This window comes from Sinohyriopsis cumingii, chromosome 17, assembly GCF_028554795.1.
Source record: "Sinohyriopsis cumingii isolate HCF-2022 chromosome 17, ASM2855479v2, whole genome shotgun sequence".
NCBI lineage: Eukaryota > Metazoa > Mollusca > Bivalvia > Unionida > Unionidae > Sinohyriopsis > Sinohyriopsis cumingii.
The window spans coordinates 58222432-58239268 of record NC_142977.1 but is presented as its reverse complement, the minus strand read 5'-3'; the positions used below and the strand labels follow the sequence as shown (position 1 = coordinate 58239268).

Genomic DNA, 16837 nt, shown 5'->3' with positions numbered 1-16837 from the left:
AAAAAATTCTCCAACAGTAAAATTTATGCAATTGTGATATCGTGACTTCAAGACTCTCACAAGTCACTGAGACCTTCCCTAGTCATACAAGACTCTTCCAAGTCTATCTGTAGTCATATGGACTCTCTATAGTCATAAAAAAACTCTTCTTATTCTTACTGACTCTTCCTAGTCATGCACTCAACATTTATCATATAAATTTTCCTGTTATACAGACTCTTCCTAGTCATATACTCTTGATATAGTTAATGACTATCCATAGTCAAACAGGATTCCCACTAGTCATACAATTCTCCCAAGTCATACAGACTCTCCTAGTCAAATACTCTCTAGTCATACAGACTATCCCTTCTCATATTGACTTTTCCTAGTCATACTTTCTATAATCAGACTTCCCCTGGTCATACAATATTGCTGTATTCATACAAATCTTCTTTCATATAGACTTTATAACCATAGTCATACAGATATATTAATGCGAATGTCAAAAAGACTCCCTAGTCATACAGATATATTAATGTGTTTGTCAAACAGACTCCCTAGTCATACAGATATATTAATATGATTGTCAAAAAGACTCTCCCTAGTCATACAAATATATTAATGTTACTGTTAAACACTCTCCCTAGTCATACAGATATATTAATGTTATTGTTAAACAGACTCCCTAGTCATACAGATGTATCAATATGATTGTCAAAAAGACTATCCCATGTCATACAGATATATTAATGTGATTGTCAAACAGACTGTCCCTAGTCATACAGATATATTAATATGATTGTCAAAAAGACTGTCCCTAGTCATGCATATATATATTAATGTGATTGTCAAAAATACTGTCCCTAGTCATACAGATATATTAATATGATTGTCAAAAGACTGTCCCTAGTCATATAGATATATTAATGTGATTGTCAAAAAGACTGTCCCAGTCATGCATATATATTAATGTGATTGTCAAAAAGACCGTCCCTAGTCATACAGATATATTAATATGATTGTCAAAAGACTGTCCCTAGTCATATAGATATATTAATGTGATTGTCAAAAAGACTTTCTCTGGTCATACAGATATATTAATGTGATTGTCAAAAAGACTGTCCCTAGTCATACAGATATATTAATAATATGTTAATGTAAAAGTCAATAATGTCTGCATTTACCACAGGCATTACAAAGAAGCATTTCCTGTCCAGTCTGAGGATTGATCTTGCACCGAGGGTATGGCATATGCCGAGACTGCTTCTTTTTCTTCAAACTTCTAACTGTGTCATTACACACATATGGCGACTTACACAGGTAACAACTGAATGGCATTCCTAGAAAGAAATAAAAACTAGAATCTATGTAATTAAGCTTTATTATCGCCAGACTTTTCAGTTATTTATACATTAAAATCCACCCGTAGCACTCTAGCCTGTTCAACTCCCATCATCATTTATGTTTTTCAGCATAAGACACCTGAATACAACAGAGCACCATTAGAATGGTGTGTACGGTCAAGACTCCTATCACATTATATAATTATATAATATAGCAAAAGTCATTTAGGCATCAATAAAGTACTTTCTCAATGATGTTAGTTTATAGTGCCCTTTACTGCAACAAGAATAATGAAGTAAACAAAATATGTAAAGCACAATACCAGATGCAGCAATATGCTCTACCTCCCAAAACAGACCAACATCGTTATGGAATGCATTTCTTCCATGTTCAAATGACTTTCTGTTTTATTATACCATTCATACTGAACCCCAGGATAAGGTGACTCAGAATGACACTATTCCTTTATAAGGAATGCATGGTCATGGATCCCATTACAATATGTAATAGTAACACTGTATAATGTACCCCATTATAAGGCACACCATTATAACACTGTCTCTGTTGTAAGGCTGTTAAGGTCAGGATCCCATTACATTATGTAACAGTAACACTGTATAATGTACCCCATTACAAGGCACATCATTATAACACTGTCTCTGTTGTAAGGCTGTTAAGGTCATGATCCCATTACATTATGTAACAGTAACACTGTATATATATTACATATATATATACATATAGTACTATTTTATGGCTCCCTTTAACAGCACTATAGTACAGGATTATTATACATGCTAGAAAAATAATTGTAATTATATCACTCATCTCTATATTTATATAACATCTAACCTGCATAATCTGCTCCTGTGAGAAAAAAGTAGCAGTAGTGTGTATATATATATATATATATACACACACACACACACACATACAAACAGTAAGTGTAATTTATTCTGTAAAGTTTTACAGCTAAATAATAATATGGAAACTGTTGAAATTACTGCATCAAAATTAATTTCAGTGAAGATCAAATCTTATTTTTTTAAATAAGATCATATGACATTCACTAATTTAAACAATAAACATCTGTGTGCATGATCCCAATTCTACAGAATATATTTATATTTTACCATTGAAATCAATTTATCTGTGAGAATTTGGAAAATCTGTTCTTTTTTCCATCACACTATTTTCACTAAATTAAGTGAATATACAGCCTCCTGGTACATTTAATGTAATTACCATTAGGCAATTTATCACATGGTCTATTAAAAGATGTAGCTGAGTTGGAGTTGCCTCCCTTTCTTTTCCTTCTCTTCATTTTGGATTTCAATTTCTTGACAGCATCTGGTGAAAACGACCTAGTTTGTTTCCGGCTTCTCTTACTTTTTCTTGTTCCCTAAATTTAATTAAAATAAAACTGAAAAATTTAATGCAAGGAAAGAACAAAAGAATTATTGGTTGGACAGTATATCCAAAAGTTTTGATTTTCAAATTAATAAATTAATGATGAAATTATATCTTAAGTTTCAGTATAGCCCCTGTATTTACAAACTTTCAAACATCCATGCACAAACTTTGCATAACTCTATGGAAATGATAAAGGATGCATTTGCACTTTGTTTATTTCTCCTGACTGATGCACTTCTGCCAGTGATACAATTTGGACTGTTAGATGCCCAATACACAATGCACACGAAAATATACGTCGAACATTTCAGTGGAATTATCCATCAGGTAATGTCAGAGTTCATTTCAAACACAACATCATGCCCTGCCTCATGGTGTGTTTTACTGACAAGGCTTGTGGGAGTAACTTTAAAATGTAGGATGTGACCTGTGGTGACAGAATTTCTATACCATCCATTATATGTGACAGTTTTAAGGTTTGTACAAGTATCCATCATAATGAGATCATCATCTTATCTGAGGCACTGAACATCTGTGTTATTACATTGGTGATATTGTCTATGCAATCCAACCCATACACCCTATAAATCTGTATGAATTTCGGTGGAATGAAACTTAAATGAACTTGATGACCAAACCTAAAATTGGAAAAAAATGCACAAGATTTCATGTTTGAAGTGTTACAACTCTATGGTCTTAAACAAAGTAACAAAAAAGAGCGAACACTAACAAGTTTTGTAAAATTCAAGACACAATTTATTTCTCTAGAATACAAAGTGAAAATGTAAAAAAAAACAAAAACAGAACTGATGGTATTGTGAATTAAATCCCAAATACTCCTAGAATTGCTAACACAATTGCTAACACAAATCCTAAAGAATAAAGTTCTGAGTAAACTTTAGTAAAAAATAATCCAAAAGCTGGAAGCATTGATGTGTCTATGATAACCTGAATAGTAGTGATGTGCCAACAGTCTTTAGTTCAATTACAATAACAATACCCAAGAATATCTCCTTGTTTGAATTTCACTATAAAACACAAGCTTCTATTTCTAAGAATACTATTTTAGATAAGCACTTTGTATTTCCAGTGACTAAATAATTTGAATAAATAAATTCCACCCAAATGAAATAATGGACACAACAGTAAGACTGATTTCTGCTTCAGATGATACTGAAGGAATAAATAATTTTTCCAGTAAACAAGATTTTATACTCCTCTACCTGACCTAGGTCATAATTAGCATTAGAAAAAAAAAGCTATTACCTAATGGAAAATTTCATTCTGGAAGGTTCCAAATGTTTAAAAGATAAAATCAAAGGTTAAATTAAAAGGTATGTTACTAAGATTTTAATAAAGACCATGTTAAACAAAATGTCCTTGACTGAGACCAAGATAATAATCCTAATATTTATCCTTCAGTCAGAAAAAGGTAAACAATGTCGTGTACAGAACTGTCACTGATTTCGGACAAGGTCAGCTAAACAAAACTACAATATTACATAGCCCACAATATATCATGAAATAAAAAATTTAAAAACCCTAACAAACAATGCAAATTAAATATAGAAATATACATAACAAATGAAATCATCTTTCATAAAAATGTGTATGTAAAACAGGCAAACATTTTTGGTGCATTTTGTTTTGAGTAACCAGGAACTTCAAGACCTTTTGTAAGGAATTCAAAGTATTAATGATCTTCAGTTAAGAACACATTACATTAAAAGGTGAAATAATAAAACTATATCATATTCACATTTTCCTAATTAATTAATGAGCCAGGGGCAAACTCAGTGCTATACAAAGCATACAGCTGCCAAAGAAACATCCAGAAATTAGATGAAAAAATGAGCCTGGCCATATATATGATCATGAGAAGTACCAGAAATCTTGGGAAACAAATAAAAAGGGCTGAAATATCCCCCAGAAAAGGATGTGATGTTATCTGAAATGTCACCCAGAAAAGGATGTGATGTTATCTGAAATATCCCCCAGAAAAGGATGGGATGTTATCTGAAATGTCACCCAGAAAAGGATGTGATGTTATCTGAAATATCCCCCAGAATAGGATGTGATGTTATCTGAAATATCAACCAGAAAAGGATGTGATGTTATCTGTGCACTTTCTGCAAGAGTATTCAGAAAAATATGAAAGTACACACAGTATGTTTAACTGGGATTGTGAAATTTTAGGAATGATCAGCAAAAATGTTATATCAGTCAGTGCACAAAAAAATACATTTTGGTTGGCCAACCATCCCTAATTTCTTTTGGCCGACCCAAGCACCGCCCAGGTAAAAAAATTACAAAAAAAATAAAAATTTTAAAAAATTCCTGAAATTAATTTGTGCATCTAGTTTAGCCCAGTATTTGATGTGCTGAGTACATTATATATATATATATATATATATATATATATATATATATATATATATATATATATATATATATATAATGTTTAAAGAAACAAAAAAATATCCCTACCTAATTTTAAAACCTGTGCAATTGGAAACATTTTTTTGGCCTTATCCTGATAACCAGAGTATAAAATCATAATATCAAGCATTGTGATATAATAATATACACTTATAAGTTTTCATTCAAAAGCACAAACCCTGATCTGCCGACTATCATGATCATTATATATGGAAAATCTGAGTCTGTGTGATGGCAGAGCTTGGTCAATATGTTGGCAGCTCTAGATCTATGTGATGACATATCTGTGTCTAGGTGTGGTTGCTCTAGATCTATGTGATGACAGATCTGTGTCTAGGTGTGGCAGCTCTAGATCTATATGATGACAGATCTGTATCTAGGTGTGGTGGTTCTAGATCTATAAGATGACAGAGCTGTGTCTACGTGTAGTGGCTCTAGATCTATGTGATGACAGATCCATGTCTAGGTGCGGTGGCTCTAGATCTATGTGATGACAGATCTGTGTCTAGGTGTGGCTGCTCTAGATCTATATGATGACAGATCTGTGTCTAGGTGTGGCAGCTCTAAATCTATGTGATAACAGAGCTGTGTCTAGGTGTGGCAGATCTAGATCTGTGTCAATGTGTTGGCAGCTCTAGATCCATGTGATGACAGATCTGTGTCTAGGTGTGGCAGCTCTAGATCTATGTAATGACAGATCTGCATCTAGGTTTGGCAGCTCTAGATCTATATGACAGATCTGTGTCTAGGTGTGGCGAGATCTATGTGATGACAGATCTGTATATAGGTGTGGTGGCTCTATATCTATATGACGACAGACCTGTGTCTAGGTGTTGCAGCTCTATCATGATCATTATATATGGAAAATCTGAGTCTGTGTGATGGCAGAGCTTGGTCAATATGTTGGCAGCTCTAGATCTATGTGATAACATATCTGTGTCTAGGTGTGGTTGCTCTAGATCTATATGATGACAGATCTGTGTCTATGTGTGGCAGCTCTAGATCTATGTGATGACAGAGCTGTGTCTAGGTGTGGCAGCTCTAGATCTATGTGATGACAGATCTGTATCTAGGTGTGGCAGATCTAGATCTGTGTCAATGTGTTGGCAGATCTGAGTCTACATGATAGCAGATCTAAGTCTATGTGTTGGCAGATCTTGGACTATATGATGGCAGCTCTTTGTGAGGGCAGATCTAGAGCAAGTCTATGTGCTTTTGGATTTAGGTCTATGTTATGGCAAAACTGGGTCTATTTAATAGCATATGTAGATCTGTGTTGATATGATGGGAGATCTGGGTCTATGTTATGACAGATGGGGGGTCCATGTGATGTCAGATCTGAGTCTATGCTCTTCATATGTCAGTCTCACAACCTGATGTAAACACGGTATCCAGATCCTGCAGTCATGAAGCTATCTGAGCAAAACAAATTCATCTTTGATTAAAAATGTCAAAACAAAAAATACTAAGGTCTTAAAGATCATTAAAATCTGAAGTGATACAAACAATCAAATAATTATAAAATTTACAGGCTTCTAATCTCATTAAGAGCAAAGTTATAGCAGCGTTCAAGACAGTTTTAAGTTTTGAGACTATAGGGCCTGGAGTGTACAATTATTCAAATAAATTCAATGCCTTGTGAATTGGAATAAATGTTGTTTAAGTACAGTGGAAACTGATGAGTAAAAAGTAACCTTAACATTAAGCAGCACACATATTTTCTTGTGGATAACAATCGGCAGGTTTAATTTTGCTGGAAGATGCATTCCTGAGGGCTCTATTTGTAACACCTTGGACTAATATAAACAGGTAGAAAATTCTTTATCTACCAAATATCATCTGTTCCCTTTTGATATGCAAATGAGGGAACTTACTGAATATTTATTTCCATAAATTGTTTTTAATCATTTGCTTTATACTGCATCTGCATAAAATAAGAGAGAAGAAACAATCCTATACCAGTACTTAATACTGTTTTCCTTTCTTTTGTAAAAAACTTATTAATAGTTATTAGAAAGACTGAAATACAATTAAAAAAACAAATTACAAAAGTATTTACACATTTTCAGTGTATATCATACACTTATGTTTTGAATTTTAGTCTACTATCTTATCATCAAAAGCAATGTATAATTTCATGTTTCGCTAACTGTCAAATATTTGGAATGCTTTTTAAACAAATATTAAATGCTATCAATTTGTTTTATTTGTTAAAATCTATATAATTAATAGTTTAAGTAAATGGATATTATAATTTTGACAAATACTTTTGGTACTTTGATATCATACACTTTCATTATGTGTATTGCGAATCACCATTTATCTTATCTGTCCAATCAAGTATGACTGAGTGATGATGTCATAACAGAAACTGTACTATAAATAGTTAACAAGTAAATAATTTTTATCAAAATCATTTAAATGAAAGTTTATTTTGCTGTTTATTATTATTCAAACAAATACAATAAGAATAAATTAGTCTTTGTGAGAATTTAGGTCAAGAAAATAATATGTGTATTTTACTGTATTTCTGTTTTCTTGAGAGTATTTTGGTAAATTTGTACAAGAAAATAAAAATAAAAATTGCAAGATAAACCTTTGAGGTGGAACTTTGATCATGCACTTCATGACCCTGGTGCATCACTCCTGGTTCTTCTTCTGAAATCTCCTCTGAAATGAAAATTAGAACTTTTAATCAAACATGATTTACATGCAGAATTCAGTTTGCAGATCTCATTTCTGTGAAGATCTCAATCTGTATTGCCATGTTTTAAATTAAAAATATTTTACTGAGAATTTTTTTGGAAAACTTTCACCATGAGAATCTAGAATATATGTTTTAAATCTAAATAAAAAATTAACAAAAAGACTATTGAGAAGTATATTGCTTTCACATATTTTTTTTCTTCTATAATTTTTATTTGAAATTAGAATGTGCAAATTGCAATACTTGGCTAATATTAACGGAGAAAAATAGTTATATTTGATTAGCAATTAACAGCTAAATTTTCATATTTTAAAAATCTCTTACGTAAGACAATTTATACTTATAATTGAGAGAGAGAGAGAGAGAGAGAGAGAGAGAGAGAGAGAGGGCACAAAGCAACTTAGGAGAATCGGCTTGACATTGAAGTACCATCGGTATCGGTAGTATTTTCATCCAAGTTTTCACTGGGCAATTTTGATCCTTTTGCTGCGGAGGATGAAGACAGATGTCTAGCTGCAGCCATTTTTAAAGGAGATGTTTCCAAATCCTGCAGTACATTACAGATTTGTGTTTGGATTTAACTAACATGCGCCATTTCTCCTAAAATGGCCTACATCCGGGCTCTTTCGAAATATCGGAGTAAGCCGGAAGCGAAACGAAAGTAGAAAAGTGACAGTTTACCTGCTCTGATGCCACCTTCGTTAGAAGACCTTATATTAGATCTGAAGATCCAGGTAAGATGTTGTTTAAGTTTCTATAGTACAATAATAATAATTATTTTTGTTATTATTGTTTTCTGGAGGAGACAAATAAGATACCAAAAGACAACGAACACCAGCGTCAGGCCTCACGCATGGAGTGTGAGACACGATTTTTTTTGTACAGAAGTCACACTCGCAAGCAAAACCTGAATTTTCTAACGCATTCGTACAAAAATATATATATATATTTTTGGGGCACGTGTGCCCGACATATTAAATTTTAAAACTATAGTGATTATACGCATTGTTTTTATTCCTGTGTTTTCAACGCATCTACCGTTAAACTTGATTCATCACCTACTGTATAGCAAACATATTATGTTTAATACAGTAGTGTTATTCAAAAACAAGCCAGGAGAAGTGTTAAATTTGTATCCTGCGTAAGGTCTATATGCTTTCAACATCACTTGTTTGCTACATCATGTAGAGGAAATGGAAGTAAAAGTACCAACCATTTAATTTTCAAGGGATTTTCTTTAAAGCCCGGGTATATTTTTTAAATTTCAAGATAATTAAGTTTTACAACTAATATGATGGATATACATTTAATACGTTGTTTTTTTTATACCATTAATTAAGGAAAGAATATCTTTTCAACCTATTTGAGGGCCAGAAATTTTCGTTACAAAAGTAGCCTTGCCTCCCCCCACCCCCCCGGTAATTAAATGGTCAAACCGGTATCATTGGTCGTCCTGTTATATTTTAACTGATATTCCCAGGGTACCTCGCAGTTAAATTGTTGGTCACTTTGGGACGAACCATTTAGTTTTAGGATCCAGTGGAGAAAAAAAATCACAAAGTTGCACTTAGTACCTGTACATTTATGCTAGGGTCGGTGGTTCTTCCCGGGTTCTTCCTCCACCATTAATACTGGTCGCCATGCATAGCCTATCGTGTGCTGAAAAATGGCATTAAACCCCACAACAACAACAACATTTATGCTAATTTTATACATGTACCATGTTGTATATATTGGCATAATTTGTTTTGATTCTTCAGCAAGCTCATGCCTCCTAAGAGCGAGTTCAGTTTGTCCAGCCCTGGTATTTATAATTTATTGGGTAACTATGGAGATGTTAAAGACTGTGCTTGTGCCAATGTCATAATGAAAAAAAGGGGGAGGGGACTCCATAACGTCTGCTCTGTAAATTATATTTTGAAGCAATGCATAAGAAAGGACTTCTGTTACTACTTTTATGATTTATTGTAAAGTTTAATTACATGTAAATTAATAACACCTGTACCTTTTCTATTGAATTCATATGTAAAATCCTTGCTTTTGTAGTGTGTGTGTGTATGTATATATATACTGATCCAGTGGCCTAAGTGGTTAGAGTGTATGCTTTGGATGCAGGAGGTTGAAGGTTCAAACCCTGGCCAAGTCATACCAAAGCCATTACAAGCTGTCTTGCTTGACACTCAGCATTAAGAGGTTAGTGTTAGGACTGGTTAGCCTAGTGTCATGATAATGTGACTGGGTGGGACATGATGCTGTATGTCTGCAGCATGATGCCTCAGTGCTATACATCATTATAAACTGCCACACTGCAGACATCGTAACAATATGACTGAAATTTTTTTAAAGCTACATGAAATATCCAAATCACAGACACACACACATGCACACACATATATATAATTGTAACTGCAAATCAAGCAACGCAACAAAGTTGGTCTAAAGATTCATTACTAGGGTTTAATCTGTACTAAACATGCTGTCAGAAAGTCACTGTTGTAGTGGAAATGTGTTATATAATTAAGCACTGGATGCATTCGGCAATGGCAAATCAGGGACTGTGTTGTTTGCAGTTGGACTCCAATTACAGATGAGCATATACAGTATGTTTGGTATACCAAAGTCAGAAGGAGCAGCCAGCAATACGAGAAATAAACCTAACTAAATATTTACACCGTGCAGTGATCATACACAAGTGTTAATGGATATCTGTATTGTGTGTTTGGGAAATTGTCCATGATTGTAGATTCTAATGATCATTTGTAAACAACATATTACATACCTAATTCTTGTCCATGATTTCAAGCAACATGTTTACTTGGATCTGAGTTCAGGATATTGGTTTTTTCTTGAGAAAACAATCATCTACCAGTACATGATACTTGTCAGGTTGTGTGATACAGTAGTTTAAGTAAACTTACCTGACCTTGTTTATGAATTTGAAGGAGAATTCCATTGGAAATGACCTAGGTCCAAGGCATTTTGTTTCCTCATAAGTCAGGTGACAGCCTGTATATAAGGAAACAATTATTCATTCCTGTAGCAGTCTTTTAGTTTTGTTCATTTATAATTTGAGAGGAATCATTTATTTAAATTATTCGTTGGAATTACAAAGTGCCCATGGACTGTTTGGACTAAAACACTATTTTGGGATTATTGTGCATTAATTCAAAGACCTTCTGTATTATACACTTGTGATACATGTATATCAAAACTGTTGGCACATTGGCATATTCAATGTTATTGATACATCAGCACATTCTAGCCCTGGAATTCATTCAGAACACTCTATACTGCTGGACTTGTTACAGAACTTTAAGGATTATCAGGCATTTAAGTAACAATGCTATAAGTTCCTTTAAAATTTTCCATCTGTATTCTAGGGAGATAAATTATTGTTGAATTTACTTAAAGACCATAGAGTAGTAATGCAAGCACACATGCCAGTTGAAATTAATTGCAAGTGTATCATTAGATAGCAACATCAAGTACCATTGTTACATTAATTGTATCATTAATGACTGGTGCATATATACTCCGACTCAACAGAATGCAGATGATACCCTTGTACGATGTGGCACACAAGTTTTATGGTAGTCCTAGTTAAGTTTTATTTTATCTCCTTCCAAATTGATTGTGACTTTGTATAATGTTACTTTTTTTTTCCTAGTAATTATTTTGGTAGGTTTTTGTGACGTTTAACGCCATTTTTCAGTACATGATAGGCTATGCATGGCAGTGAGTATATTAGGTGGAGGAAGACCCTGGGAAGAACCACCAACCCACAGGAAGCTATTGGCAGACTTTCTCGTGTACCTATGTTGGTTGAGCTCTTATGTTACGTGTTTAGGCTTGAATAAACAGTAATAAAAGAAAGAGTGAAAACAACAAGCTTTGAAAAATTTAACAAATAATTTATTTCCCTGAAAAAATAATGTAAAAATGAAGAAAAAAAGGAACTTTCATTTTTATTAATCAAATCCAAAAGTAATCCAATAATAATCCATTAATTAAATTTAAAGTCTTAATGAATCAAAGTTTGATTCCTGACAAAAAATCCAAGATGGAAGGCAATGACGTATACTGTATCCTTTGTGGTGTTGGAATGTGAACAGTTGTGTTATTCACAAACAATAATCCGGTGTTTGAATTTCCCAATAAAATTTAATGAAATGTCTTTGTCCAAGAATTCTGTATGAGCACTCAAATTTCTCTAGGAAAAAGAATTATCCTTTTGAATCCAAATAATCTGATGGAAAATTAAAATGTAATTCCCAAATTGACACAACAAAAGAAACACCTTTACATCCCACTTTAGAAGCCCAACAGAGAAATATCTTTATAAACAATAATTATCAAATTCCCGATGAGTGTCATCTTTCCAGAACCTTCGAGAAGTATTTAAGTATAAAAGCACATAGTCCCACTAAGACCGTGACAAGAACCAAACATTTTACTCTAAGAATAAGAAAAAATGACAAGTTGTTTACTTTTCTTATTGATTTCTGAATTATTTTCGGGAAATAGGTCAGCTTTAGATGTTTACAAATGAACAGTCAAGGTCAAACTATTTTCTGGAAAAGTATTGAGTTTATAGTGAACAAAACTACATTATTTTGACATATAATAAAATTAAAAATAAGATTTTAAAACTTACAAACAATTAAATTAAATCAAATATACGTAACAGAGCTGAGATGCGAACTAAAATGGACATAGGTGAGATAAGAGTTAACTGTAAAGGTGAACACATTAGACCACTTGGCCACCCAGGACCCCGTCTAGGCAAAAGTGTGACATTTTTCCATGACCATTTTTCTCTGTGATTTTGTTTGAGAAAATTCACTTGTCCCACCTTACTTTTCACATGTCCCAAAATTATAATCACATGCATCTTGGACTATTGGATTTCATCAGTGTGAAGGTTTAAATAGAAAATAGAGCATCATGAGTCCCCACTCATACCTCACACCCCAGTGGTCAATTTGCATAAAATCCAAAACACGGACACACACTAATTATAAATTTTATTTATTTTGCATAACTCCATAATTAATTTAACTTGTTTTAATTGCCCTTCTTTGCACAGATTATGCAGTTACAAGTTTTACTATTACAGGTCCTTGAAGAAAAGAGGGCTGAACTATGTAAGAATCTAACTGCCTTTGAACATTTTCCCTATCTGAGGTCTAAATACATCTTGACCCTGGAAGATGAAGAGGTCATTAAGCAGGAGCTTACCTCAAAACAGAAAAATTCCAAGTTCCTCGACATTTTAATCAAGCGGGGACCAAAGGCATTTGATGAACTGGTTAAGTCAATCCTGGAGATAAAAACACAGGTTTTCCTGGCAGAAATGTTGAACAAAACTTATGAGGAGAAAAGGAGAATGCTACAAGGTAAAGTTGTCATTCTTTCAGCTGAGAATTCTTCATGGTATATTCAGCTTTTGTTACAGAATTTACATCTACCAGACTTTGTGGATGGCTTTCAATCAGGGTAAGGAAGAGCCATATTGGTTTTAGGTTCATAGGTCAAGATTGATGTGTGACTGAAAGAAGAAAAATGGTTTCAGCACAATAACCAGTTCTGTACATTAAACAGTTGCCAAACTTTGTGTATGGCGTACACTTTAGGTAAGGCAGAACCAGATCCATTTCAGGGTCAGAGGTCAAAGTCAGTGTCAGAAAATACATTCTCCATTACAACTCTAGTTCTCCATATTATCTACAGTTATCACTCTTTCAGGATGGCTTGCACTTGGAGTAAGGAATAAGCCTAATAATTCTGGGGTTAACAGTTAAAACGTCTGGGTCATTATTACTGAAAGAATAAAATGGTTTCTGCACAACATTCATTCTGCATGACATACTTCGACCATACTTTGTGGATGGCTTGCACTTGGGGTAAGGAAGAAGTTATTGATTTAGGGGTGAAAGGTTAAGATTAGTTCCACAAAATAACCTTACATCTACATCACAGACCTATAGCAAATTTGTGAAAAGTTTGCACTTAAGGTAAGGAAGAAACCTATCAATTTGTAGGTAAAAGGCCAAGATCACTATGACTGAAATAATAAAAATGGTTTCTGAACCAAAAAATGGAGTTATCAATTTTGGACCTTCACCAAAGCTTGCGGCTGACTTATGCATTTGGCAAGAAAAATTCTTGATTTTGTGCTCCGAAGGTCAAGGTCAGTTGGTTTTTTTAACAACAAAATTGGTTTTGCATAATAACTTTTGATCTAGAGTAAATTCCATGGGCAGATTTTGAGGATGGCATGCAATTAGGATAATAAGAAAACCTATAGATTCTAGGGTCAGAAGGTCATATGTTGCAGTCTTGGTACATATAAGTCTACTAAGAAAATTAAACATTTAAGTTTAGTTCAAGACAACCCACCTTTAAACAAGGGCCAGCCTACTTGTGAGGACATAAAAGACTGTTAAACATTGGGGCAGGTGAATGATATGCTGGTCATAGTACTCTTGTAACTGACATTAGCTCAGTCAGTTGTATTGAACTTGACCAAGTTGTCACGTGTGAGATGGTCATTGCCAGATTTAGACATAGTGAGGCCCTAAGCTATGCCAAGCTGTAGAGGCCCTATCTAGCATAAAATAAATTTGAGAGGCCCCTTCAGACTGTGAGGCCCTAAGTTGTAGCTTGCTTAGCTTATGCCTAAATCCGGCACAGGAGATAGTTTACTAATAATTTAACTGTGAATCAGCTTTATTTTCAGATGCGATTTATTAAATATCACATTTTTCTCAGTCATTGTTATCCATTAACATTATCTAATTCATACAGTTTTCATTCATTAAAACAAATGTGTGTCACATGCTCAAGTTCATAATGTCCAGTGGAATTCTCTCAGTAATCAGTCTTTTTTGCCGAGGTTGTGCAATGTGGTTGATAGGCTGTAGTTCACCTGACAGTATGAAAACAAATACAATGCAGATATAAATTTTATATTAGATGAACTAATTTCTAACAGAAAAATTAAAATCTGTCACAGACATATACAGAATTTCAATTGAGAAAAGTGGAAATTGCTCACATCTACTGGTCATAGAACAAAAGAGCTTGCAGGATGGCCCATTGCCAATTGTCTATCCTTCAGCTAAAATTGGTTATTGCTACTCTTCCAGAACTACTGGATTGCCTTGATGAGACCCTGAATTAGTTTGATTTCCAGTCTTCCTGGACATCATTTAGATATCATTTAGAGTTGTGGGTCTTGAATGTTCTTAACTTGGGCTTCTCAGCATATATGTAACTTTACCTAGGATTCTTGAATTTCAATCAAATTTGGCATGCTCTTTTATACTGATGAGGCCTTTGAGGAATTTTGTTATTTAGTTTTCCACATCATCATTTAGAGGAGTTATGGCCCCTGATTGCCAGGCCTCCTAAACTTTGCACATCATAACCTTTACAAAAGATTATTTGATTTGAAAAAAAGTTATGGAGTTTTATAGCAATACAAACACAGCTTTATATATAACATGAGTTTAAATTAGTAGATTTATCTTCCCTGTTTTCTTATCATCCTTCACTATGACTTCCACAGCACAACCTTTTTTAGGATAGTTGTTGTGGGCTCAACACCATTTTCCAGCATGATAGCCTATACATGGCAGCCAGTTTATATGCTGTAGGAAGAAACCCGGAAAACCCTGGGAAGAACCACCAATCCACAGGTAGCCCCACGTACCCACATTGGCCAACCCCAAGACTCAAACCCAAGCGGAAAGAGGTGAGATGTTAGTGATCTGTAAAGGCTAGTGCCTTAGACCACTCGGCCATCCAGGGCCCCCTTTTCTTGGATGACAAGATTAATGTTCAGATGTTGACTTCCAAGAAAGTTAATTGTAAGTATATAAAATAAGTTTTTCCACCCAAACATTACTGTGAATCATTTCAAGCAAATTTTCATCTGCAGCTTAAAAGTTTTAAACCACAGCTTTTTTTGGTTTTTTCTTCCAGCATTTAGATCATCGATTTATGGGCAAGTATTGCTGGATGCATGGCTTTTGTTTCCATAAAGTTCAGAGCAGACCGAAGCAATGAGGGTGGGCAGTCCTCACTGTTATGCAACCATCACTAATTACCTATTTGTTTATTTACAGCGGTTATTGACAAGGATAGCCACAAGTCTGCTACTTCAAACGAGGCATGGTCTAAATTGGAGTCATTTCCCCAAAATATGCATCCTGTTCGTAATCCAGTAAAACACAACATGGCTTCCATACAGCTGAATGTTGACACTTTGTCTCTTCCGACACCAGAGAAAAAACAGAACACTGTCTTTCATAACTGTGAGGGAATTGAACATTCGGAACTGGTCGGCAGAAGGCCTCAAAAACAAGATTCAGATGCTTAATGTTTTGAAAGACTATCGGATGGGACATCGTTTTGACTTTTTTATTTTTATTCCCAATTTTTTTTTACAAAGCCTTGTAGGTGCAGTAAAGCACAAACTACTTGAGATAAACAAATGAAAGTTTCATTGACAGATTTTGTATTCATGTATAGATGATCCGATTACATTTTTACACAATTATATCAATTTATTTTTTTCACAATTAAGCAAAAGCTACATTAGGTACACAAATTAGAAATTTGGTATGCATATTATCATTTATGACCAAATATCATTTATATTATTTAAGATTTCACTGGACATGTGAAGCTCGGCTTATATGGGGAGCACAATCAGCTGTTTTATTTAATAGACATATTCATTGTTTTTCTTTTAACCTATCACCTCTAAGGGTCTGACATTTAATTTTCGGAAGGAGGGGTGCTTAGATTTTACTTCCAACGATATTTTTCTTCATAATGTTGATATTTTTGCATAAAAATTATGTATACCAGTAGATGTGGGTCTTTTATTCATTAATTCAAGAAACAGTTTTTCTTCGACTTTTTGGTCCCCCAACATTTCCAATC

The 16837-nt window shown here is 33.9% G+C and overlaps 2 protein-coding genes across 2 annotated transcripts in view; one reads left to right on the top strand and one right to left on the bottom strand.

Moving 5' to 3' along the window:
- Positions 1-8449, bottom strand: part of LOC149778839 (uncharacterized) — a 37619-nt gene extending 29170 nt beyond the window's left edge. The window contains exons 1-4 of the mRNA XM_089939587.1: positions 8315-8449; positions 7775-7848; positions 2572-2728; positions 1167-1322 (exon numbers count right to left, since the gene is read on the bottom strand). Of these exons, the coding sequence (XP_089795713.1) occupies positions 1167-1322; positions 2572-2728; positions 7775-7848; positions 8315-8408 (481 nt within the window). The 5' untranslated portion in view covers positions 8409-8449. The remainder of the gene's footprint in view (positions 1-1166; positions 1323-2571; positions 2729-7774; positions 7849-8314) is intronic.
- A 15-nt stretch (positions 8450-8464) lies between these two features.
- On the top strand, positions 8465-16764 carry LOC149778838 (uncharacterized). The gene is made up of 3 exons (XM_089939591.1): positions 8465-8619; positions 13002-13281; positions 16015-16764. Exons 1-3 carry the CDS (start codon positions 8575-8577, stop codon positions 16266-16268), a joined length of 579 nt encoding a protein of 192 aa, XP_089795717.1. The 5' UTR covers positions 8465-8574; the 3' UTR covers positions 16269-16764.
- Positions 16765-16837: the final 73 nt, after the last annotated feature.

What these genes read in the sequence shown, in the direction of transcription:
- LOC149778838 (XM_089939591.1), top strand. Translation starts at nt 8,575, where the DNA reads ATGCCACCTTCGTTAGAAGACCTTATATTAGATCTGAAGATCCAG. An exon ending in TATTAGATCTGAAGATCCAG is followed by an intron (nt 8,620 to 13,001) that starts GTAAGATGTTGT and finishes TTACTATTACAG; the next exon opens with GTCCTTGAAGAAAAGAGGGC. An exon ending in GAAAAGGAGAATGCTACAAG is followed by an intron (nt 13,282 to 16,014) that starts GTAAAGTTGTCA and finishes GTTTATTTACAG; the next exon opens with CGGTTATTGACAAGGATAGC.